Genomic DNA, 25,124 nt, shown 5'->3' with positions numbered 1-25,124 from the left:
GAGTGCTGATAGGGCAAGGCTGTGTTTGCGAAGCAAAGAAAATGGAAGTAAACCAGAGGGCAAAAATATGTTAAATGTTTAAATGGTGAATTGTAAACATTTGGATATGTCCATATTTCTGTGGAAACAAGAGCGCCCCGTTGTTTCTACATGCAGAGTCTTGCCGTGCATGCCTGTCACCTAGTCCTGGAGCTAAAAAAACCTGCACCTACCACGCACACCTCTTTATTGTATAGAAAAAAAAATGGCGTATTGCAAGCAATCACTGGAAATACAATGCCTTGATGTTTCTGTTTCAAATGTCTTGCTCATCTCGCACATATTGCAAACGCGCACAATCGGGAATATTTATGCAAATGCATCTGCATACTTTTATATACTAAATGCGTACGTCTTGGAGGGAGTGGGGTGTAGGAGGGAGTGGGGTGTAGGAGAGAGTGGACGACAGATATACATTGATGGACGACATATATACATTGAGGATATGCAGGGTGAGAGAAGGGAGCAGGAGAAAGAAAATATAGAGAGAGAGAATGCGAGGCAAGAAAGGAGACAGCTAGAGAAGGGTAGAAGGGAAAAGTAACAAGAGTAGGGTTGCGAAGGAAAGAGCATAAAGAAGGAAAGTCAGGAGGCAAGAGAGGGAGGGAAATGAAGAAAGAGTGGGAAAAGAAAGAGATGAGGCGCGAGAAAGAGGGATAAACTCAAGAAAAAACGTGGGAGTGCGAGAGATAGCGAGGACAACCGGAGAGAGGTCGTGGGAGGCGATGGAGAAACTGAAAGTGAATGAGCGAGAGAAGCGCAGAATCACCGAGAAAATAGAAAGTGGTAGAGGGCAGACCGCCAGCCAGTCAGCTCGGATGCCTCTTCAGAAGGTAGCTTGGGAGTTCTGCGTGCGAATTTCAAGGGATTTTCCCCTTCATAAGCAAAGAAAATGGAAGTAAACCAGACGGCAAGGCTGTGTTTGCGGGGAGAGAGAGGGGAGGTGCTGGTGTGGGAGGGGGGAGGTGCTGGTGTGGGAGGAGTGCTGATAGGGCAAGGCTGTGTTTGCGAAGCAAATAAAATGGAAGTAAACCAGACGGCAAGGCTGTGTTTGCGGGGAGAGAGAGGGGAGGTGCTGGTGTGGGAGGGGGGAGGTGCTGGTGTGGGAGGAGTGCTGCTAGGGCAAGGCTGTGATTGCGGGGAGAGAGAGGGGAGGTGCTGGTGTGGGAGGGGGAGGTGCTGGTGTGGGAGGGGTGCTGCTAGGGGAGGAGAAGCCCTGGCCGTGAATGCGCATGCATGTTTATGTGAACTGCAAGAAAAACGCGGGGCTGAAAGCCCTTGGTTTGAAGAGCATTTTGCCGACTTGAATTCTCCCCATTTCCCATTCCTGCGGAATGGTAAAGGCGAGACCTAAAAATAAGTTACTTACCTGTACACTGTGATTCTCCAGTATTGATATATTTCAGAGATTCACATGTGGCCCGCCCACCTCCCCGTTTGTAAGATAAGCCACTTTTACCTCACGATAACTATCCTTGGTTCACACTGGTGCTGGAAATCTGAGGTTTGGTGGCTCTGCTGGGGAATTGTGATCTCAGGAATGGCGTCTCATTGGCTGACTTTTGGACCATATAATGATGGTGATGGGTTACCAAAGTATAATGCATTTGTATTGGTTTTTCATGGAGTTTTTTTACTTTTGTACTGCTATATTTCTAATACCGTGAGAGTCCCACCATGACGACGGGGACGATTCAAGCATGTGAATCTATGAAAGATATAAATACTGGAGAAACACAGTGTACAGGTAAATAACTTGTTTTTTCCTGAACCTGTCCGGACAGTTTAGACTGGACTGTTCCTATTGGAGCAGGACCAAGTCCATTTGCATATTGCGGGACACTCTTTGGAGCCGAAAAATTTGTGAAGAAAATGATGGACTGGAATATGGTTCTTGAGTACAAATGGCTGAGATAAATGTAGTTGTCCCATTAAATTTTTTCATAATATTAGCTGGAGCATTGCAATTATTTAGAGGATCCATTCTTGCTATTTCCTTATCGCCGCCTTGGTTAATTTGTTATTAAATAATAACACATTTTTAATTAATTATGAAGCAATCATCAGAGATGTCCTGAAAGAGGAATTTTACTAGAGTTGTGAAAGGGATAAGTAAGTCTTTGTTAAGTACACCCCAGAGTACAGCGGCAAGGCTGGAGTCAGGGTTGACTGGCCATTATGGCACTTCAGGATCTTCCTGGTGGGCTTTAGGCCAGGGGCTGCTATCAGAGCAGGATGGGATGCCCTGGCCCAACGATATACCTCCTCTAGAAGCGGCCTTTTGCATTGTGGGGTTAGGTTGATTATTTTGCCATGGTAGGTTTCAATTTCTAGTCCACCTCTGTTTAGAGTCAAGGACATTATTGTCCAAACCTGCTAAGAAAATGGGACACTCAATTCTCTTTAGCCTGTCCTTCACATTGCAATGGACTAGCATTAGCTCATATCCGATGTCTTCTCAACTGAGCAGTATGATTGATTGGACCTGGTTGGTGGTGATCGAAAAAATACTTTATACTGTGCTGAAACATCTATTATTTGATGATACTTTAAAACTTTATTTTCACCTATCTCTTCTGCTAATCTGAATGATCCTGTTGGGCTGAACATAGTTGTACTTTCTTTTAAATGGTACCCTCATAAAAGAGCCATCAGACATTGATTTGCCACCTGGTTACAGAAAAAAGATGGTAACTCAAATGTCATTAATATAAGTTGAAGGGGTAGTGTATGCTAGTCTAATCACAAGGGTAGGTACAGGGGGGTTCCACTTCCAAGGATGAACAATGGACTTTTAAAGATAGCTAGGAATGGAGCCTTTGGAGAGAAAACGCTCTTCTGCTAAGAATGTAGCCCAGGCCAAGGACTATAGATATAAAGTGTTTATGCACTGCTTGCAGGTATTCAAAACACATACATAAAAGGCATTGTCATTTACAATGCCAATAGCACAAACTCTCGCAAACGCGAGACCCATTGCATTGCAAATGCTCGTTTTAGTAGGCATGGGAGATTTGGGGCCAGATGTAGGTAAATTAGTTTTACTGATTCATAAATACCGAATTTTACCGATTCGGTATTCATGAATCGGTAAATCTAATGTAGGTAATTATTCGGTAACAAATACCGAATCTGTAGGATTCGGTATTTACCGATTCAATATTTACTGATTCGGTATTTGCCATTGATTCCTATGGGCCTTGAAGCCCAAAGGAATCAATGGCAAATACTGATTCGGTAATTACCGAATCGGTAAAAATACCGAATTGCCAAGGGGGACCGGGTGTCACTTTGACACCCTGTTGCACCCCTGTTTCTGGCTTGTGTGCCATGTATGTGCGCCACATGGCACAGGTGTATATGCACAGATGTGCATGTACACAGGATTAGAGCGGCAGACCCTGATGCAGAGGTCTAGCCCGGGACCAGGGTTCAATTCCCCGCCTCGGCAGGTCTTGGGCTCAAAATTCCACGGACCTGATAATTCTCGCCTCTGTGCCTATTCCAATCACGGAGTCCCACTCTGCAACTCTGGGCAATAGCTTGCTTAATCTCCAAAATGGCCCCCACAAGGCTAAGGATGCCTGGCCTCCACCTTGGGGGTGCCCAGGAGTGCACGCCTCACAGGAAAAGCCAGGATGGGTTCCACAACGGTATTCGTACAAGCGCCTTGAGACCCTTGCGGGTGAGTAGTGCGCTATACAAGTATCAATTTACATTTTACATGGTAAATAACGAATTCTTAGGGGCCTGTGGTACTGTTTGCAGTGCCACCTACATCTGGATTTACCGAATCGGTAAATTTACTGATTCTGTATTTTACTGAATCTGTAAATTTACTGATTCTGTAAATTACACGCCCCCTACATTTCAATACCCAAATACTGGTCGGTAACGGTGAAATTGGCCATTACCGACCAGTATTCGGTCTCCTACATCTGGCCCGAAGTGATTTGCCCAGAATCACAGGATGTGGAGTTGACCCCGAGGCTCGAGCCTTGGTTTCCCAGCTCCAAAGTCGGTATGTAATCCCTGGTCCGTATGCTTTTAACTGGTTCTTTTGTAATGCAAAAATTTGCAATCATTTTATGCATGTAACCGTCAGTCCTTATGTTTTCCACTGGATCCTATGTAAAGCGCTCTGACACCTTCGGGTAAAGTTCGTTATCTCACGTGCCTGCCCTCTTTGTGACTCTTAGAGTATATCCAGTCCTTTCCCTCCCCTATGTATATAGAGATAGCTCTAATCACTAGTATATGCTGTAGACCGTTGTGCTCTCCACCATTCCTATGTGACTCTTAGAGTATATCCAGTCATATTCCTTCCCTATGTATATAGAGATAACTCTAACGACTAGTCCCCTATGTGACTGTTAGAGTATATCCATGTGTATCCCCTCCCTATGTTGATAGAGATATTACTAGTTTAGGCCTAGAATATATCCATTTGTATCTCCTCCTTGTGTGATTCTATCTCTTGTACATTTGCAATTCTTTTCTCTGTTTGTACCTTTTGTAACGCATATAATCCTAAATCTTTTAGAACGCATGTAATCCTAAATCCGTATGTTTTCAACTGGTTCTTATGTTAGTCAAAAATTTGCAAATCTGTTTTTCTGATTGTAACCATCAGTCCTTATGGTTGACACTGGGTCCTATGTAAAGCGCTCTGACACCTTCGGGTAAAGTTCGCGCTATATAAAATCGCATAAATAAATAAATAAATAAATAAATAAATAAATAAATAAATAGGCTATCCGTGAGACCACATCCTCACCCCTATTTCCGTTACCACAACATAAAGAAAACTTCAATTACATCACTGTTCAAACCATCTCTACAGGACGAAAAACAGTTTATATTGGGGTAAAATATGAACGGATAACTATGTGAAAACTACTAAGCCAGCAGCGATCGTAGCGCTCCAGGCATCGCTTTCTCGTAGGAACCCAAAAAATGCATATCATGTACCAAGACGAAAAAAAATACATTCCTTCCAAGATGGACTCCGTTTGGATCCTTGTTAGTCTCTCTTCTGCTTCTTTATATGCACAGCGCAGCTTCAGTTGTTGCGTCCGTTTCACCGGCTATCATTTCAAGATGATTACGAAGTGTTTTTTAACCAGAATGATTTTGAAGAGGATACTTCATTTATATTTTACCTCGCACTTTATTTTGCAAATGGATAATCTTTTCGTAAGGTGTTATCTTGCCGCATAAAAATGTTTCGGTGTTTTCTGTTTGTCCCGCCCTCCGATACCTGTTATTAGGCATTTTGTGCGTGTCAAGCCTCGTTCTCGCTACGGCCAGCTTTTTTCTACATTTGATAGGCTGAACGCTAACTGTCTGTCACGCCTTTACGTCGGCTTTATAAATACTTCGAGAGTGACGTTACTTCCTTCTTTTTCACGCAGGAGACCCGGGTTTCATAATGGTGAGTTGTGCTGTATTCCTACGGGCCCATCGCCGCCATCCTCTGTTTATCTGTGCCATCCTGTTCATTAGGGTTTTCTCCTCAGTTCCCGGAGAGCCTGGCGGTGCTGTTACACCCATTGCCATCTTTATTTTCCAGATGGAGGCGTTTATTCGGCTAAAATAAAGGGGTTTTTTTCTCTTGAGTGTCATAAGCCTGCTGGCTCTTTATGGCTGCCAATTTAGGTTTTAACCAGCTCCGAATATTTATAATTAATACTTTTTCAGCGGGTTTGTGGTACCATCATAAAGCAGGCTTGTAAGTGTATCACCTTTGCTTGTTGTCCCGTATGCTGAGCCTCAAAGCCTTGTATGTCGATTCTGAGCCAAAGAATCGCCTGCTTTATATAGTACATTACAGTGCTGCTAAGTTATCAGTATAGTGCCACTTGAGCCAAGGGGTTTGTTAGCCATTTCAGTGAGCCATTTTTTCATGTAGTGCGGCAACTTTATTGGTAGACGTAATAGCTTTGGTTTAGGTTGGTGATGGGATCTTTACTGTTAGTTCGGTAATGCTATCCTTTATGTACTGTGCACAGAAACGTACGTTTTTCTGTTAAAAGAGCTAAGTATTCTTTCCCTAGTAAATCCTAGCCAGGGTTGCGTGTCGATTAGGAGTTTGTATATTAAGAACTCCACCCGTTGCTCTGGACTGTTATTTCCTTCTAAGCCAATTGCAGCATAATATATATCGCAGCTATACAGTCATTAACTCGTGCAACCTCCTGTGGTTATGTGTAAAGCCCGGGGGTACATTTACAAGCCCCTTACGGCAGATTTGCGCTGCCATTGCGTCACACTTGTGGCGCAAAGCATGTGCCGTGCTGTGGGCTATTTACAAGATGTGTCACGTTGTAACGCTCTGTGCCATATGTGGGCGTTCCTGCTCAGGGGGTGTTCTGTGCAGGAACGCCTCCTTAAAGTGGCTGAGTGAAATCTTGTAGCTTTCATTCAGCCACTTTTAAGGCCATGCTGCGTCAAAACTCTGCGCCTGCTTGAAGCAGGCGCAAGGATTGATGCAGCATGTTGGGGATAGGGCCACCCAAAGCCTTGCTGGAGCTGGGTTGTGCTTGCAACTCAACTCCAGCAATGCGCTGCCTTTACGCTGGGGGATGTGATGCGCATCTGCCCATCCGTGCGCCATGGTGTGCTGCATTGTAAATGTGGCTCACTGGTGGGCGGATGCATCACAGTTCTTCTGGCGCATCCCTGTTGATTAGCAGAGATGCGCCAGCAGTAGTAAATCTGCCCCCCAATACGGAGTGTCTTTTTTTTTTTTTATTGGTTTGTGTCATGACTTGCACAAGTGTCATTCGATAAATTCTTGCTTATCTGACCTTCTATTTAATGGTACAATCCAAAAACTTTGTCAAAGTTATAGATGCATGGTTCCTACTGAAGTTGGATTGCGGGACAATACACTGGTCTCTGCTTCTTTGAATACTTTATCCGCATGTTTAAAAAGAAGCTTTGGAAAGCTCAATAGTTATGGCTTTAAAGTCAACGCATGTATACAACTATTTTTTTTTTTACATGTGCAAATGGGGTTTATTGCATTAAATTGAGCAGAGGTTTCTCATGAGGTAAAAATAGCAAAACTATTGCTTTCAGGCTAAAATTTAAAAATGGATTTAAAAAACGTAATGTTGTAAGCTACATGATTAGGTTTTTTAAATGTGAAATGGTTCCTCTTACTTTCCACTAGAAACACTTCCTCCGAGGTAGATTGATTAAATCCAGTAGTATGCTGCAATGATACTTTGTTGCAGTAAAATACTGGAACCCCCTAGTCAGTTATTTTAGTGCGGGAGCACTACAATATGTACATTTCCTAAACCTTCGATGGGTGATAATTGCACCCAATAAGTACAAGGACCTACAGGTAGATTCATCAAGCATTTTTGCGAGCGCTAACTGCGAATCGCCCGTTTGGGCCCGCAAAAATTGCATTTGGGATTAATCAATGGTACATGCTCTCGCAATATAAGAATTCGCAATTTGCGATTCCTTATATGCAATGCATGAACCATTTTAAAATTGCGATTTCGCAATCCAGGGCTGCTAGTTACCGCGAAGTCAAACCTCGTAAATAGCGGAAACTTAGAAAAATGCACTTAAGTGCGTTTTTTCAAGTTGTATGTTACACACACACACACACATGTCCTTGGGACATGTGTGTGCGTAACACCAGCATCCAATGTCATTTCAGGGGTGCAACAGGGTGTCCTTTGGACACCCCTGCACCCTTGAAATCGCCAACTCAATATGCGAATCGCTAATAGCGATTTGCACATTGATGTGTCTTCCCATTCATTCCTATGGGCCTTTAGGCCCATAGAAATAAATGTGGAGTTATTCCTTATTTGCAATTAGCTAATTGCAAATAAGGAAGCCGTAGGAATCGCAATAAATATTGCGATTTCTGCATGAATCCAGTTTTGTGAGTCTGTAATAGCGATTCCTTAATAATCGCTATTACAGACTCTAAAACATGCCGATGATGAATCTATATGCTAGTCAGTTATATATATTTTTTTTATAGAAATGAATATTCATATTGGATAAACTATTGAGGGCTGTTAATCTTTTAGAGTTCAAAACAAAAGCATTTGGCTTTTTGTTTAGAGTAGGCTTGGGCGGTAAACACCGCTCAGTAAGAGTCTGCTGTGTTGGCATGTATCCTCTCAATGTTGTATCCTCGTAGCTTACATTTGGGGCTGGAAGAAATAAGGCACTGGTAGATCAAGATTTTACTACAAGCAGTTACTGCTGTTGCAGGATGACTTTTCGGGGGGGGGGGGGGTATTTATGGGGTACTCATCCTGTACTAATTATTGTAAATGTATGAATTATACATTGTGGCTCAATTCTTTTTCTGGTTGCAGTCTCATCGAAAGTTCTCCGCTCCCAGGCACGGGTCCCTGGGATTCCTGCCCCGCAAGCGCTGCAGGCGCCACCGTGGCAAGGTGAAGAGCTTTCCCAAGGATGACCCCAGCAAGCCCATCCACCTAACTGCCTTCCTGGGCTACAAGGCTGGCATGACCCACATTGTACGTGAGGTGGACCGTCCAGGCTCAAGTGAGTATGTTCTAAATATCTCCTGGCAAGTTGGTGTGACTGGTATGCATTCAGGGGCACTGAAAATATACAGTATTACATGCTTTCAACCCAAACGGAGTGTGCTTTTTTTGCGTTAATTTTAAGTATTTGGACAGGTAGAGAAAGCTGGTAGGGGGACTGGATACTAACGTTTCCCAGCTTTATCACTTAGATGAGAAAAAAACTTCAATTTTTTTTTATTAAAGCAGTTTCTAAACAATTGGGTTCCTGCAAGTTGAAAGGGGAGAAACGTATTTCCTGTATGATAAAGGCGGCACCAACAAACCTCCTCTCTACCTGACTGAAGTGTAACTTAGTCTGATTGCTTAATAAGCAAATATAAAGGCTGCTTGAGTTGGTACAGGCTTTAATTGATTGAATCTTGAGTTTACCCTTTTAATGGAAACCTATAAAGGTACAATGATTTAAGTGTGCCCTCTACCGCCCTTGGGGTGTAGACCATCAACCAGGACTCCCAGTTATCTGTCCCAAGCTGTTCTTTCAATCTGGCTCCAGGTGAAATCTAAGTCCTTGCGATCAGCCTCTAGGCCTCGGCACCATGTTTCTTGGACTTAATCTTTTCACTTAAGAGCTCCATGTTAGGGATTGTGTTTGCTGCAGTCTTGTCAAGGGTGACTTATTCGTCCCTAGCCTCTTCATGATTTCTTCATGGGCAGGGAGTTGAAGTCTGGTGGAGGCAATAGATCATTGTTGCTTGTCCAGTGGATTTGATGTTACTCTGACGGGTGTAAATGTTCTGGACTTTGTTGGTTGTAGTTACTGTCATGGGTACACTTGCTGTCTTACTAACACAACTTTAAAAAGCACTGTGAACCTTTACACAGCCATGGCTTCATTTTGTGCCAGCTTAATTTAAGTGTGTAACGTAATACCGTAATACATATACCTTGTTTTTTGAACTGGCACATTCACTCTGTATTCTGTCACAGGGCTGAACCTCTTAGCATTATAAATACTCGACACTAATTCCCTGTGCACAGCCTCGGACCCACCGCTGAAATAATCGCTTTAAACACCTGAGCTTTCCTACCGGAAAAATTAATTCCCACAAATGTAATCTGAATTTTTCGTTTATGGTGTGGGCATTACACTTCATGTACAGTTAACTGCAGATGGAATGTTTGTCAGAGGACCTGTGGTTTGGGGAACCCCTGCCTGGGGGTCTCTGTAACCTGCTCGGCAAGGAAGGCTGTGTATAAAATTAACGAATGTATAAAGTGCATATAAATGTAAAATCGAAAAAGTTAATGTTGAGTAAAAGTGAAACCTGGAGGCTAAAAATTCAGTGGGCTTCCTCAGATTGGTTTGAGTGGTAAAAGTGCATTAAACCATATAGTGTGGATGAGTGGCCTTAATTGAATTTAGAAAAGCTCCAATCTACCATATAAAATGTAAGATTTACTTATTTGTGGGCATACATTTTTTATTTGTATGGTAATTTGTTTTGCGGTTAACATCCCCAAAATGCTTAGGCTGGTCTCTCAGGCTTCCATAGTAAATTGAAGGTCTGCAGTAGTAAAAAGGTTAGACCGCTGTGCTATATAAACCTTTTACTTGATCCCTCCAAATATGGTACAGTTTGAAGAAAATGCAGCAATTACGCAGGGAAAATGTTCTTATTTTATGTAGTGACAGGACGTGCCTTCTAATGTATAATCTCTTGCAAGACTAAGTGATTTGGGATATTTGGTTTCTTTAAAGATGTAGATTTCCTTGAAGGGCAGGGCATTGATAGTCTGGCGCATGGCATGAACACTGTCCATGCACCACTCTGTACTCGCTAGGTTTGTCATAGTCGTGGCCTTGAATCCCAGTGGCCCGATCTGAAGCAGGGTCACAGAGCTGAGAGTGATGAGAACCCCGACGGGCGGTCAGAATATCGCCTTTGGCGGTCGCTGCTGAATGTCGTGTTCTGACCCAGTTCTGAAACCACCCAGAGGTCTGTTCAGCATAATCAGTAGTGTTTGTAGGAACGATGAAGGGGTCACTGGCTGTGACACCGAGTGCTGCGGCAACGTCAACCCTGACTTTTTGTTTTGCACAGAGGTGAATAAAAAGGAGGTGGTGGAAGCAGTTACTGTGGTGGAGACACCACCAATGGTCATAGTTGGAATCGTGGGCTACGTTCAGACCCCCCGAGGCCTGCGCGCCCTGAAGACTGTCTTCGCCGAGCACATCAGCGATGAATGCAAGAGGCGCTTCTACAAGAACTGGTGAGCTTGCATTTTTATTTTTTATTTTGAGAGTTTTATATAGCGCGAACCAGATCTTTGCAGATATCGGAGCGCTTTACAGTGCATACAAAACAGCCCATTAGATATGGCCAAATTGTAGATAATAAGTGGGATGGGGAAGGCATAAGAGTGAGCATTGTAGAACAGTTACATCAATAATGCAAGGGGTACAAATAAGTGAAAGCATAGTCATCGTCAGGTAAATCAAAAACACAAGTAAAACAAATAATCAAAGGGATCTAACAGATAATACCGACTGGTGCAGCGACTTTGAAAACCTATGCTGGCTAATATTTGAAACTGGGTAGATCGGTGTGTATGTATAGAAAGGGAACGCGTTGTGTAGACCGGGAATGAGTTGGTTTGCTATGTGCAGAGTGGTAGCACTTTCTGAATAGGTTACTGTAAGAATTGCTGGCATCTAGTTCCTTGCTATAAGCTCGGCAACATCTCCCCACCAATTATTCAATATAAAATACTCGGTTTTTTTGCTCAAACTGTTTCACCCAAGTATTTTAAGAGCCCTTAAGGGAGACTGGCAGCTAATCTGTCTACTGTTGAGATTCGTGTTGGCAGCACCGGCTGAGCCAAAGGTTATGTACAGTACACCACTCAGGCCTTAGGAGAGGGTTACCTCCTTCCGGCAGTCATTGAACATTCCCTAATTATTCCCATAAATCTAGTGGCACTGGGCACCTGGCCTACATTCTTGTTCCCGGATTACATTCCCCATGGTGGGGGATCATGCATTAATTAATATATCGAGTATTGGAAGATAAGCCCTTCCTAATAAGTTTAACTCTTAGCTTGTTATCCGCATGACTCCTGTTTACCTGGCACTCAGGTAAATTAAATATTGACCTGTTTGATATGCTGATTACCAGTGTTAACGTGTGGCTTTTCCCGCCTGATTAGCTGTTGCAGCAAACTGCAAAACTCCTAATTCAGTAGGCTAGCTTTTGGGCGCATTTTTCGTTGGTCATATAATCCAGTGCTTCTAAATTTGCCACACGGGTAATTGGAGGTGTTGAGGCGCGTTTGCATCTAGGTGGAGGATTCGGGGGGCAAGGGGGCGGTTTTACCCTAAACCTGGATTTGCTAGCCCTTGGCTTGCTCCACAGGAGCAACAGAGTAGGAAATGTAAGCTAGCTGCATGCTGTTGTGTTGGCGTTTGCCACTTGTTTTGTTGCACCTGTTTTTATGTCTCTGGGATGATGGCAGCTCCGCTCAGCTCCGGCCACCATGGTCGGTGCCTGATGAGCTCCAGGCTCCGCTTGCCAGTGGAAAAGCTCCTTGGAAGCTGGTAATGAGCCGAAGCCTCAAGCTGGCAGACAACTCCTTCCGCTCGCTGGTGCGATGAAGGGTTGTGCCAATACTGTTGCTCTGCTCCCACAAGGTACAAGTCCAAGAAGAAGGCGTTTACCAAGTACTGCAAGAAGTGGCAGGACGATGAGGGCAAGAAGCAGCTCGAGAAGGACTTCACCAGCATGAAGAAGTACTGCCAGGTCATCCGGGTGCTTGCACACACGCAGGTAAGGTGCTGGCATATCACATGGTTTTTACTATCCCCCTGCTCTTGAATCCCAGGCATGGGCTCGCATATCCCAGTCCTGTGAGCGTCCATAAATACCGGGGCCTGCCCTGTTTGCCTGCAGCTCTGTATCGTAGGTAACCGAGTTAGTGTGATGAGAACTTATCGACGGGCGGACATAGGATACTGCCTCAGGCGGTGGCTGCTGAATGTCGATTACTGACTGCTTGGTTACCTCTCATGGAAAATCGGCCGCTAGGTAATTGGTTTCACACTTTGATTTCTAGAAACTTGCCCAAGGTAATGACTGCTCTTAAGTCCTACAGGGTGGGTTGCTGCCCTTTGAGGTAATTACTGGATGAGTCAGTGTAGGTTTGCGACCCCAACTTGAGTTTGGTAAAACTGACCTGATCTTACAGCGGTTAACCTTCAGCCCTTGTCTCTTCCACAGATGCGCCTGCTTCCTCTGCGCCAGAAGAAGTCTCACCTCATGGAAATCCAGGTGAACGGGGGCACGGTGGCGGAGAAGGTTGACTGGGCACGCGAGAAGCTGGAGCAGCAGGTGGCCGTGGGTGGAGTCTTCGGACAGGATGAGATGATTGATGTCATCGGGGTCACCAAGGGCCATGGGTACAAAGGTGAGACTGGCACCGAGCCATATCCAGGGGGTGTTCTGTGATGAAGCCATGGAATAAACGCTGGGCACAGCGTCCGACTATGATGAGGAACTGTTCCATGCTGCCTTCCTTCTGAGAACCCCGAGCTTGTACACGTTTTATGACTATAAGGGGAGGAGCTGGGGTTGTCAGTATGGGGTATAGAGAAGTAAAATTGTCTAGCGCTTGGGGACAAATGAGGACGTGGTGTGCTATACCGATGTGGTGCGCCTTAGATACTTTCTGGAAGTCTCGTGTTGCTGGGATTATTTGTTTATTTTAAAGTGTGCAGTATTGGGGTGGACTAGTGGTTGTTTCTTTGAAATGCAGAATGTTTTTTTTATTTGAACTTGGACTTTGTTGTCCAACATCCCTGGTGGAATGGGGCCGAGAAGTAAATCTTGCTGGTATAGAAGGGTTCTGTGTAGAAACGGCCCCAAATGGGGAGTTGAGGTAGTTTCCAGAGAATAGAGCAGGACACTTCAATCGTGCTTTTTGGGGGGGTTAACTTCTTCCGTGTTCATTATTTAACTATTTTGCTTTTGCCTCCAGGTGTAACTAGCAGATGGCACACCAAGAAGTTGCCCCGCAAGACCCACAGAGGTCTGCGAAAGGTGGCCTGTATTGGAGCCTGGCATCCAGCCCGCGTGGCTTTCTCCGTGGCCCGTGCAGGTCAGAAAGGCTACCACCATCGCACAGAAGTCAACAAAAAGGTACGCAGGGCCCAGTGTGTGCGTCATTGTAGACTCCTAGGGCATACCCATAAGCATTAACATTGTCGCTAAAATGACTTGTATTGCGCCATGTATTCAGCCTTTTATCGCACTATTTATGGTTTAGACCAGTGGTTCCCAAACTTTTGACTCCTGAGGACCCCCCATTGAGTCACTGCTGGAAGCCGGGGACCCCAAAGCAATATGTATGACTTAAATTTCAAATATTAAAACAGTAATTAAAAAAAATACACACATGTGCACACAACAAATACTCAAGGTACTAACTATTTTGGGGCCGGATTATGACCATTTCATTTAGCGCCTCGCAATTGACAACACATTGCAAGTGGCAAATTGCGAGTTGCTAAATAAAATGTACAACAGTGTGTTAAACACTGTTTAGGATTCCCAATGGGGTCGCAAATTGCGAGGTTCCTTAATATTATTGAGTCTCTCGCAATTTGCGAGCCCGTTGGGAATGCCTGCCCTCCCATTTGGGGTGGCCTGCTGTGCTGGCCGCCATGTCTGGGACTGCTTTTAAATAATGCAGTTTAAAAAAAAATGCAGCCCGCTTACCATTCATTTAAAAAAAAAAAAATGACAGTTTTCTTCATTTTCTATGGGTAGGCAGAGGTCCCTGGGACCACTGCCTGCCCTTAAAAAATAATTTTGCATGCATTTGCGAAGGGGTCCCCTGGGGACCCCTTCCCCTTTGCGAATGCATTACCATCTACTTGAAGTAGGTGGTAATTAGAAGTGTTTTGCGACCACAAAACATTTGTACATGGTTTTGAGACTCGCTATTTGGAAGGGAATGCCCCTTCCAAATAGCAAGTTGCAAAACCTATTTAGCGAGCCGGAATGTACATGCATGCGCTAACCTGTTCACGCATTTAAAAACTGATGTGGCCCGTAGTATTTTATATTGGAGTAATAGCCCCTCTGTCACATGTATTTCATTTGTTTCATAGCACATCTTGTACCATTGTAGGATGTCAGAGCACTTTACATCACTCATATAGACATTGAATCATACATGTAAATCAGTGTGTATATGAAATGTTTAAAGAGTGCTTGGTCTGGAAAAGCACAAACTCAGGATTCAGAATATAACACAGTGGCTAGCGCTGACTTGACATTAAAAATGTATTTCTACCCAAATCTTTTTAGCAGCATCAGGATAATGACTAACTGGGAAACATAAGTTACTAACCATGCAGTTTGCAAGCAATTCTTTGACAGTTTATAGGTCCCTCTGCTACTTTACGATTGTCACTTATGAAGTGCACAGTAATGAAAATCTGACAAAAGCAGTAACCACGAATATATGCACATAAAATACTACATTTTAAAATGCATGTTACACGTTCTTTGCAGTAGGCACATTAACCCTCTGTGCTACATTAGTCAATGCTGCCACTAAACAAAACACTCCTTACGCTCCAGCAGGTACATTAATCACTGGCATTTATTTATCCATTTATAATCTTGACACTTTTATAGTTGCTGGAAAGCTGCTAATTATATAAAACTTTTCTGTTCTTTTAAAACTGTTGCCTGCGGACCCCCTGGAAATGTGTCGCGGACCCCAGTTTGGGAAACACTGGTTTAGACTGTTTCATGTGCTCGCACCAGCCAGCTGTCCTTTCCTTTCTAGAAATCAGTTCTGACCCAGTTATCCACTTAGGGGCCATATGTATCAAGCCTTTTTTGATTCTCAACGGCCGAAATTCCCAGAATTTCGGCCTTTGCGAATTGCAAAAGGCCGTTTTGCATGTTTTTGGTATGTATGAAATTTGCAAAATGAGGAATAGCAAAGATTTGCGATTCCTTATTTTGCCATAGCATTTAAGGAATCGCAATTTTGCAATTCCTTAAATGCTATGTATGTAGCATTTTTGGGCTGCGAATTATGGTTAAGAATTCACAAATTACGGCCAACTTGTAGTTGATGGTAACTTGCGAATTCTTCAAAAAATGCACAATTTAGCATTTTTGAAGGTGGCATGTGATGCACACATGCCCTATGTACGCCATATGCACACTCATATACATTTCAGGGGTGCAGCAGGGTGTCTTTGAGACACCCCTGCACCCTTGCAATAATTCTCAAATTGCTCCTGGCCCATAGGGAATGCATTGGAAATTATTCCTTAATTGCGAATTCGCAAAATGATAAAGATAAAGGAATCGCTAAAAAAAGCGATTTCTTCATACATACCATTTTGCGATTCCTAAATAGCGATTACTTAAATCGCTATTTAGCCCCTTCGCTGCTGACTAGCTCAGCTCGTCGTCCGCCTCGGTCGTGTGCGGATGACAAGCCGAGCTCGTCATGTAACGCAGCTTTTAGAATAAAGCCGCACCGCGGAAAAATAACCGCCACAGCGATGCGGTTAGGAATCTCAAAAGGGTTTGATGCATATGGCCCTTAGTTTTTACCCGCTAGCCATATTTAATTCTTTTTCCAAGTTTTCGTAATTTCTTGATCTCCTTTGCTGCTGTTGGCTTTCTTACCAACATTGTCCTCGGCACTCATACAACCGTAGAAGAATACTAGAGTATTTTTGGTCTTCTGTAGATGCTAAAAGGAGGGCGGTTGTGCACAAGCCGACATGCTTTGAAAACTTGATGCCATGCCCAGAGGATGAAATGTTGTCTTTTCTCTAGAAGGGAGAGCATTTTGAGTTTTCCATAACCTCATAAACATCGTGTGAGTGCTCAGTTCTTAGATTGGCTAGCAGTGCTGTACTCTGTGTACAGCCGAATGAGGCATCTCCGTTTCAGTTGGACAGCTGTATTGACCTTGCTCTTCCCTTTCTGCTTCCAGATCTACAAGATTGGTCAAGGCTTCCACACCAAGGACGGCAAGGTGATCAAGAACAACGCGTCTACGGACTACGACCTGTCGGACAAGAGCATCAACCCACTGGTGAGTGAGCACAGGCTTTGCTGTTCACACTAGTCAAAGGTGTCGCCTCATGTCTTCACTCCTTGTCCTTCAGTTAGGGTTCCCAGCTTCACCCATTTTGCAGTTGAATTAAATTCTAGTCGTCCTTGGCTAGCTCAGAATTGGTACTAGCCCCCTTGTCTAAATTGCATTTCTGTGCCCAACCATGCCTTCTGTGATGAAGCAGTGGAACACGCACTGGGCACAGTGCCTGAATTCACATGACGAGTGTTTCCATGCTGCCTTCCTTCTGAGAAGCACCCCTCTGCTGTTGTATGTACGATGCAGTGTTGTATGCAGGTTTCTGGGCTCTGGTGTTTGCTGGGAGTGTTGTGACATTCAGTGGTGGTACTAAACTTTACCCACCTTTGTCCTCACACAGGGTGGCTTCGTTCACTATGGAGAGGTGACAAATGACTTTGTTATGCTGAAGGGCTGTGTTATCGGGACCAAAAAGCGAGTTTTAACATTGCGAAAGGTGAGTTCAATTTTTGGGGATGTGATCTAGGGAGAAGCTAATGTTTAATGCCTTAAAGCTATCAAAACCATCTGCTTTGCACTATTGAAATTTCTTGTCAACCCACAGTCCCTCCTGGTGCAGAGCAGCCGGCGTGCCTTGGAGAAGATTGATCTCAAGTTTATTGACACCACCTCCAAGTTCGGCCATGGTCGTTTCCAGACTGTTGAGGAAAAGAAGGCTTTTATGGTAAGTAACTGGAATTTGTGATTTCCCCCCTGAGGGGCAGTGATCGTGTAACTGAAAGATTGACGGTTATAAAACGCTGAGGGGAGGAGTCTGAAGTTTGAAGACTTCTGTGTAATTATTAATTACCAGATTAAAATTGGCGTGCAAACTTTACTTTCTGGTGCATAAGGTTGTGGGGGAGGGCGGGAAGGATAGGCAGGTGGTCAGTAGCTTCACGTTTTAAGCTGTATGCCGTTGGTGGGCCTGCCTAAGCATTTTCGTTTTGTGGATGAGAATGCATTCGAAAGGCTTGTAACCACACAATCACATTTTAACCCAATGTTTTCTTTACAGGGACCACTGAAAAAGGACCGCATCGCCAAAGAGGAGACTGCATAATTCATTGGACAGTATGGACTAACAGTTGTTGCTCTGCAATATGCCTCTTTGTTAATAAAAAATATTTTGAATATTGGAGTTATCGGTTGGGTACTTTTTCAAGGAATGGCATACTTTGGATGAAAGTACACTTGAATTTTCCAGTTACCTGTTGCATTGTTAGGATTCCTTTGTCCCCAAGTCTTGTTCACTGTCTGCATTTTTCGCGGTGTAGTTAAAGACTGCACCTAACTGCCAAGGTCTGTGTGGGACCCCCACGATTTAGCAGGTTTTCAGTCGGGGCATTAGTATTCAGACACCTGTGATCCGCTGCATACTGCTACGACACTATCACAACCATTGGGAAGTGTTCATGAGTACACAATTACACTGCAAGCACTGTTCCTGAGTGTGCTGTTTTCTGTCGGTGTTGCGCAGTGCTTTGTGCTACATAAATTCTTAATCCATTGATCAGGATTGTAGCTTCCATTGGTGCAGTGGCACCGGGGCCTAGAGGCCCACTAAACCCAGATTGCTGTAGGTTTCGATTCACAGTTACGGTGTCAATGTCTTTATTTACCTTCAGGCTCATTGCACTCGCTCCACCACTGACTAATACAATGGGATGGGGGGGTCGATTTGAGTTTCAGATTTTACTGAAGCTCTGGTTTGCTTAGTGCTGGTGAAAATAAGCAGTATGTTAGATATGACTGCACCAGTTTTGTCACTGAACTGGACGATTGTGCTGTTTTGGGTTTCAATGAATTTGGCTGTGCCATAGTGAAGTTGCCACAGCGCAGAGAAGGTCAGACTCGTGGGTAGTATGCACATATGTAAAGTGCAAGGAAACATTTTTATTTTGTATACCCCCAGGTTTTTGGTGACTGACTACTGTTCTAAGGTCTGCTAGCCAGACCACTCCCCTGGCCCCCAAAACGTTTCATTGGCTGTACACAATTTGCATAGGCAAACTTCACTGAGTTCTAGTATTTAATATCCAGGGCACGCAACCTAGTCACCCCAGGGATTAAATCAATGGTTGTGCCACTCTAGGTGTGACCTAGGAGCAATGGCATCCTGGTCTGCCATTGCAAACTAGACTATCCTTTTTAAACTGCTACTGTGACAATGCTATTTAAAGCAACGGGAAAGCCAAACCTCCCCACCCCCCCTACAAAATGGGAAAGGACATCCCTATGGCAGGCCTAACACTGAGAGGACTTTAAAGCACGTTGACCTTGTGATCAGGACCACCACACCCCCATAGTGAACTGTAGCTGCGTGAAAACGCCCATTAAGCATCTTCAGCATTCTTCATACCTTTCATCAGGACCACTTGCATGGGAATCCATTGCAAACGGGAAAAAGTTCTTGGAGACGGCTTTACAATAAAAATAACTTTTTTGAGAACCTTGCTTTTCCCGCAGTGTGGCTTAATGGAGTTGCTTGTATAAAGTGACCACTACAATCAGCGTTGCTTGTAGTGAAGTTTCTCCATGAGAAATGTGTTCGATCTGCCAATGGCTGTTATATGCTTTTACTGTTACCTTGTAACTTATCTCTGGATTTAATCATTGTGGTGTTAATACTTACAAATTGTGGTCTAAAATAGTGCCATGTTGAGTCTTCAATTGATTCTGCTGTTTAAATTCTTTTACATTTGCTACATTGGTCAAGCCTTGCACAGTATCACCGCTACCTAGGGCTGAGCTGAAGGTTTGACCAACAAAACCGACTAGCTCTAAAGGGGCTGGTAAGTGTATTAGACCGTGAGGTTGCACAACCACACCATGTAATTAATCCCATTTCTTCACATTGGTGCCTAGGAGTGGGATTCATAACTTTTGTTTAGCAGCACTGAACAGTTTGAGTCTGAGACCACAGCATCTGCCCAGTGGACACCTAAAAAATAAATTTGTGTGCCTTCCGAGCAATTAAGTGGTTGCTGACACCAAATGGATTTTCCACCGGACTACAAAAGCCCTTTCGAAGAGTTTTTGTTTGGGTAAAGTCTATACACTTGCAAGACTTTTTGACTAAGTTCAGGAATCCTTTTCCGAGCTAAACATGGAGCTCAACCTATCCTCCTTCTGAGCTGGGGGCCATCAGATGTCCTAACTTGGGAAAGAGACCAGAGTACCTGGAGAAGGCATTTCCCCATGGTACAGGGATGTGTGGATGCAATCCTTATCCTGGTGGGAGCTTGAACACCCCCCCCCCCCCCCCCCTACACCAGGCAAAGTGGATTCCAGAGCAGGCTCAATCACTAGCCAGAGGTCCTGCCAGAGTCTAAAGCCCAGGGCCTGGAAAAGCCGTAGCCGTGGCTGAAATAAGTTTGTCCCTGGAAGAGAGCAGGACAGGCTGATTCTAGACCCCAGAAGGTGGTGGCAGAAACGTAGCTGGAGGTGTGGATTGGCGCCCCTGATGTCAGATTGCCCAAAAGGATTGTCCCTAGTTATGTTTAAGTAATGACACTGGTGAGTGGCTGGCCACATTTGAGATCTTTCGAGATGAGTAAGGTAGGTACTAAACACTGGGAAAAGCCACTTGGGGAGTTAAGACCAGCAGCTGGTAGGGAGAGATTGTTCATGTTATGGGAGCGGAGCCCTACCCACACAGGGGAAGCCCAGACACACCTCATTCAACCAGGAAGGGGTATCTGAAATGTTTCCTCCCTCAAGTTGGAGGGTGATTTGATAGCAACTTGCTGAGGCACAAGAGGAGAGATTCAGTGTGCTTGAAGGCACCTACTGTTAACTAATTTTATATGAGCATTTTTATATATCGCTAACATGACCCATAAGGGTATTGGTTGCTGTTCGTGAAAGCAAGCAATATAACCAGGAGATGAATGAATAGCCCAGGTCATGGGAGGTACACAGCAGTATAAAATGCATTGTAGTACATTACAAAACCATGCAGTAAATCGGAAGTACAGAATGTTTGGGTGGTTTTGGGACTATTATTGCAAGTAGTTATTCAGGAACAACCCAGCTTTTTATTTAATGTGGCGATCAAAGGATTAGTTCTGATTTTGGGAGAAAGTTCCATATTCTTCCTTGAATTTGAGATGAAGCCACTTGAGTTGAATTTTAGGTCCGACTTGATGTGATCATGTTTTTAGGTTTCGCCTGGCGTCCGCTGCACAGCAGCGTTGACTCAGGCAAAATCTAATGTTAACAGTATGGGGCTTTGTCCCGCCTCTCTTCCATTGGCTAGCTCCATAAATGGAGGCTAGCCATTGGAAGAGATTGTCAATCACACTTTCCCTGTCTGAATGCGATTCGGGGGAGTTTCTGTGTCTTTTTTTTTAAGTCTTGCCCCCACACCCTCCCTCTTGTTTTCCGCCCACTGTCCGTGCCTCCTCCCTCCCGCCCGCCCACTGTCCGTGTTCGATTCTGTCCAACCCCCCTTTGTTTCGTCATGGAGAGTATGGGTGTTTCCTTTTTTTTATTCACTGTTTGCAGCTGCAATTTTTTTTCATGGAGCTCAGGCGGGTGTGTTGGTACATCGTGTGCGTTTTAATGTTTGATGTTTAATGTTTGCAGCAGGTCCTGCGATCGGATTGCTTGCTGCTTCTGACTGCATCTGGTCAATGTGTAATCTATCTGGGCGGAGTGATGCAGCCTCCGGGGAGGTGTCTGAGGCCCGCAGGTCGACCACATGCAAATTTCATTTGGGAACCAGTGCCGCTCTTTCGATAAGCTGTCGCTGCGGCCGACCCTCCTGCGTTACATATGTGAAAGTTATCGAAGCCGACATGTCCCATTCAAACCATTTGTGCAAAATCCGCCCTTAATAATACAGTTTCATTTCCCTCAAATGAGACTTTAATGCATGCAAAATGGTAAAGGATATTTAAGGTCTCATTAGGCAGATGTCTTGCCGGAGGCAGATTCAATATGTGGCTTCTGAAGTGTTTAACATGCGTGCTCCGTTCCCCGCTCAGAATATCTCACCTGTCCCCTCCCTAATAGTTAAGGCGAGGGATAAATTGAAAAAAACAACCATGGTGGAATTTGTTTTTCCTTCTATTCTGCGTAGATTTAACACTTGCCCCCACACCCTATTTGCATGTTTTCCTGGTTAAGCTAGCAAGCCAGCTGACGAAGCAGCATGTGTTTTAAAAGTGCTTTGAGGTGCAGTGCGACAGAAGTGGGTGCTAGATTAATTTTATAATGCTACTCCCAAACCCTTTCGACTAGTTTGCACTGCACATTCTGGGTGACTTAGTTATTTATGTTAATACGCCCATCGCACCAAACCCCTCTTTTGCAGCCCCCCTTACATGTATGTGGGAGTGAGTAAACGGAGAGCAATGCGAATGGCCTGCCCAGACTCGCACAACATCAGGGAGAAGAGCCGTGACTTGAACTCAAAGCCTTGTAGTTTAACTCGAGCCCCTGCTCGCTGTCTGCTCTGCCCGCAGTGTCTGCGTCTTCATCCTCGTGGCTGGCGAGAGCCCTTTGGTTCCTTTGAGAACTGTACCTGTTCCCGATGCAAGGACTGCCTCCTAGGGGCAAAGCCCTCAATTTGCACCTCCCTACGTGATTACTCCTTAGTGGCAATGCCGCATGGGTACGAGGGAGAGCGATGCCATCAACCTGCACTACCCCTCCAACCTCAGTACAGCAGAACTGTACACGTTTTATAGCGACTGCCCACAGTGGCACTACCCTGCACCTGCCTTGTACAGGGGTGGCGAATGTTCTAGAATGCCAGTGGTTCCACGTGCCCCTCTGCCAGACGTGGATCCAGCCTTCAAGTGGCTGTAATACGTCAGCACTCCCACACTGTTCTTTGGCCACTAGATGCCGCCAGAGTTCCATAGCAGAGACCTTGACTGCTGCTGGATTGATGGCTTCGGTTCTCTCCCACTTGAACCCTGTGCCCGCCCCACCCCTGCAGCTCTGACAGTCTCCAAGTTTGCCTGGTGGGAACTTGCTAGAAAGCTCTCTGCCAGAGTGGCCAGGACATAAACAATCCGAACAGTTGAAAAAGTCCAGTTGAAAGCTACCCGGAGTCAAAATCCACACCACCACCCACCACACCGGGACTGCTCTCTAGCGCAAGGACCTGCTTGAAACTGAGCCTGCCGGTGGTAACTGGAATGTATTGGGGCCCTAGGACCCAGGCATATATAATCATGACACAGGAACTTAGTGGATAAAACTGGCCCAGGGCACATGGGTCGCAGGGTCACCAGTCCATGGGTGTGGGATGAGGTGTATGGCATCCTCTGGGAGTGGGTGGCTGTAGGAAGGTGGCTACCTGACTGCTTACCACAGATTTTTTGCCTTGTGTTTAGCTGGTTTTCGACTTAGTTTGCCTGGTTCCCTGCTAATCAGGGCCCCAGGCTATCTGCTCTCTCTGTAAAATGGATTCCATGTACCCTAGGTGCATAACTAGATTGGCTTGGGTCACCTTATCAGCCCCTGTACAGAGCACTATAGGTGCCCAGGGCATAGGTGCATCCAAGGCCTACCAGGGGCTGCAGCATATCATTTGCCACCCCTGGCTGGCTATCTAAAATTGACACAACTGGCTGATCACTCAGCTGGGGCAAGGTGGTGTAATCACCCCTTGCTTAGATCTAGTATACCTATATCTAAACCGAACTGGACACATATATACCTATCAGTCACTCCTATGGCAGCCCTAAACAATCCTGGAGGCAGAGTGCTTGGTTTTATGTGAGATGGTGCTCTAGCATGAGCTGAGCCTGTCTGCAGCTGTCAGGACCAATTCCCTAAGCTGTTCCGGGATGATGCCATACCATATACTATGAAGTGCCTTATAATCCTCGCGGTTATATAGCAACTTTGTTTTGGCTTTATCAAAACATGTTGTGTAAGGTGTCATACGATTTGGAATACTACCCCCTCACCAGTCCTGGCGACGGGGGTAGCATTCCACCCCTCTAGAGGGAGACGTGTTACTTTGCTAAAACGCGGTTGATTTTAAAAGCCTCAGATCCACACAATGGATGCTTCTGCCACCGACACGAGTCTGACCTCCTGTAGCTGACAAAACTCAGCCAAGGAGGCCTGGACAAAGGGTTTCCTGTCACAGGGAGGTGTCACACCACCCCAGACAGGAGATGGTGGATTGTAGCAGGGAGGTTTGAAAGAAACCAGACACTGCCTGGGGAGCACAAGGCTGCCCCTTGCATAATCCGGCCAAACCAGTTCTGGGGCACACCAGCGCGGCCTGGATCAATTCAAAGGGGTGTATCCACCCCCTTCCTGGGTCCCACCCATAGGAGGGGACCTAGCGGGTAATCCAGCCCCCTAGATTGGTATAAAAATGGGAGCAGTGCCAACGCACTCAGATTATCCTGATGAAACATTTGAAACGAAACTCTGGACCCTTCGACATCCTACTCAACGTAGAAGACTGAAGAATCTCCCTTGTGGTCAAGGAGTGACCACCCTGTGCAAACAGGCACCATCCAGCACCTCGACGTCTGCTTTGTTGCAGTTCCCGCCAGAACTAGAGTGACAGATCGAGATAAAGCTTGCCTGCCTTCTTACAGCCTGATCCACAGTTCCTGCAGAGCTGAGACCCGTGGAGGCGACCGGAAGCGTGGGGCACGCCATCTTGAAAAGACCACGAGTGACACTCTAAGCTGTACACCGGGGTTTGAGAAGCCCTTACCCTGAGCCACTCTTGCACCGAAGCTCACCCCTCTATACTTGACGAGTGCTGCGTGGGGCCCTTCTGCTTTCTTTGGCTCGACGCGTTGGCACGGTCACTTGCCAGCTGGCTTGTGGCCCCTGTGCCGGCGAAAACCTAAATACGACTTGCGATTCTGGTTGCTCCAGACTTGCACCAGCTCCTCTGAAAAGGAGCACCCGCTCTGACCCTCCTGGTCCGAGTGAGAAGCAATCTTCCAGACCTGCGTGGATTGCTCTTGCCAAGTGTTTGCTCCGATCTTGAAGCAGACAGCGCCAACAGTGAGAGCCTGCGTGGGACAGCTCATGACCCGCTCCTGGACGTTGCAGATGCCCCAGAGTCCACGTGGCAGCGGAGAGAAGCTCCTCGACAACCACCTGATTGCGCCTGACATCGCCTGGTTCCATCCTGGTCACTGCTGAGTGACCCAGACTCTGCCCCCTCTGCTTTCAGGTACTTTTCTACTCTGATCCACCCTTGGATCACACCGGACACTTCTTCACATCGCCTGCAGCATCTTCAGCTTCAAGCACCAAGAACCTGCGTGACGAAACCAGACGCCACTTCGACCCTATGCACCCGCTTCCTGTGTGTGAGGTAACATTGCAACGCCGGTGTTCCCACACTGGTACACACCTCTAGGGTCTGTGTCTAAAGTTTTGTCCATC

General features: G+C 45.4%; 1 protein-coding gene and 2 non-coding genes across 3 annotated transcripts; all 3 read left to right on the top strand.

Moving 5' to 3' along the window:
- The first annotated feature begins 764 nt into the window (after positions 1-764).
- RPL3 (ribosomal protein L3) lies at positions 765-17,880 on the top strand. The gene is given in 12 exon segments (XM_086928365.1): positions 765-872; positions 5,260-5,442; positions 5,444-5,473; positions 8,397-8,589; positions 10,676-10,844; positions 12,262-12,397; positions 12,848-13,034; positions 13,605-13,765; positions 16,599-16,700; positions 17,101-17,196; positions 17,305-17,424; positions 17,758-17,880. Coding segments are annotated over 12 exon segments (1,530 nt in total). The 3' UTR covers positions 17,803-17,880.
- Positions 13,064-13,156, top strand: LOC147748623 (small nucleolar RNA U83B). Its single transcript, XR_015300237.1, has one exon. It is a non-coding gene; the product is annotated as a small nucleolar RNA U83B (small nucleolar RNA).
- On the top strand, positions 16,886-16,978 carry LOC147748622 (small nucleolar RNA U83B). Its single transcript, XR_015300244.1, has one exon. It is a non-coding gene; the product is annotated as a small nucleolar RNA U83B (small nucleolar RNA).
- Positions 17,881-25,124: the final 7,244 nt, after the last annotated feature.

The sequence above is a fragment of the Lissotriton vulgaris genome, chromosome 1_1, assembly GCF_964263255.1.
Source record: "Lissotriton vulgaris chromosome 1_1, aLisVul1.2, whole genome shotgun sequence".
In the NCBI taxonomy this organism is placed as follows: domain Eukaryota; kingdom Metazoa; phylum Chordata; class Amphibia; order Caudata; family Salamandridae; genus Lissotriton; species Lissotriton vulgaris.
The sequence above is the reverse complement of the archived record's forward strand: the minus strand, read 5'-3'. Positions and strand labels throughout refer to the sequence as shown.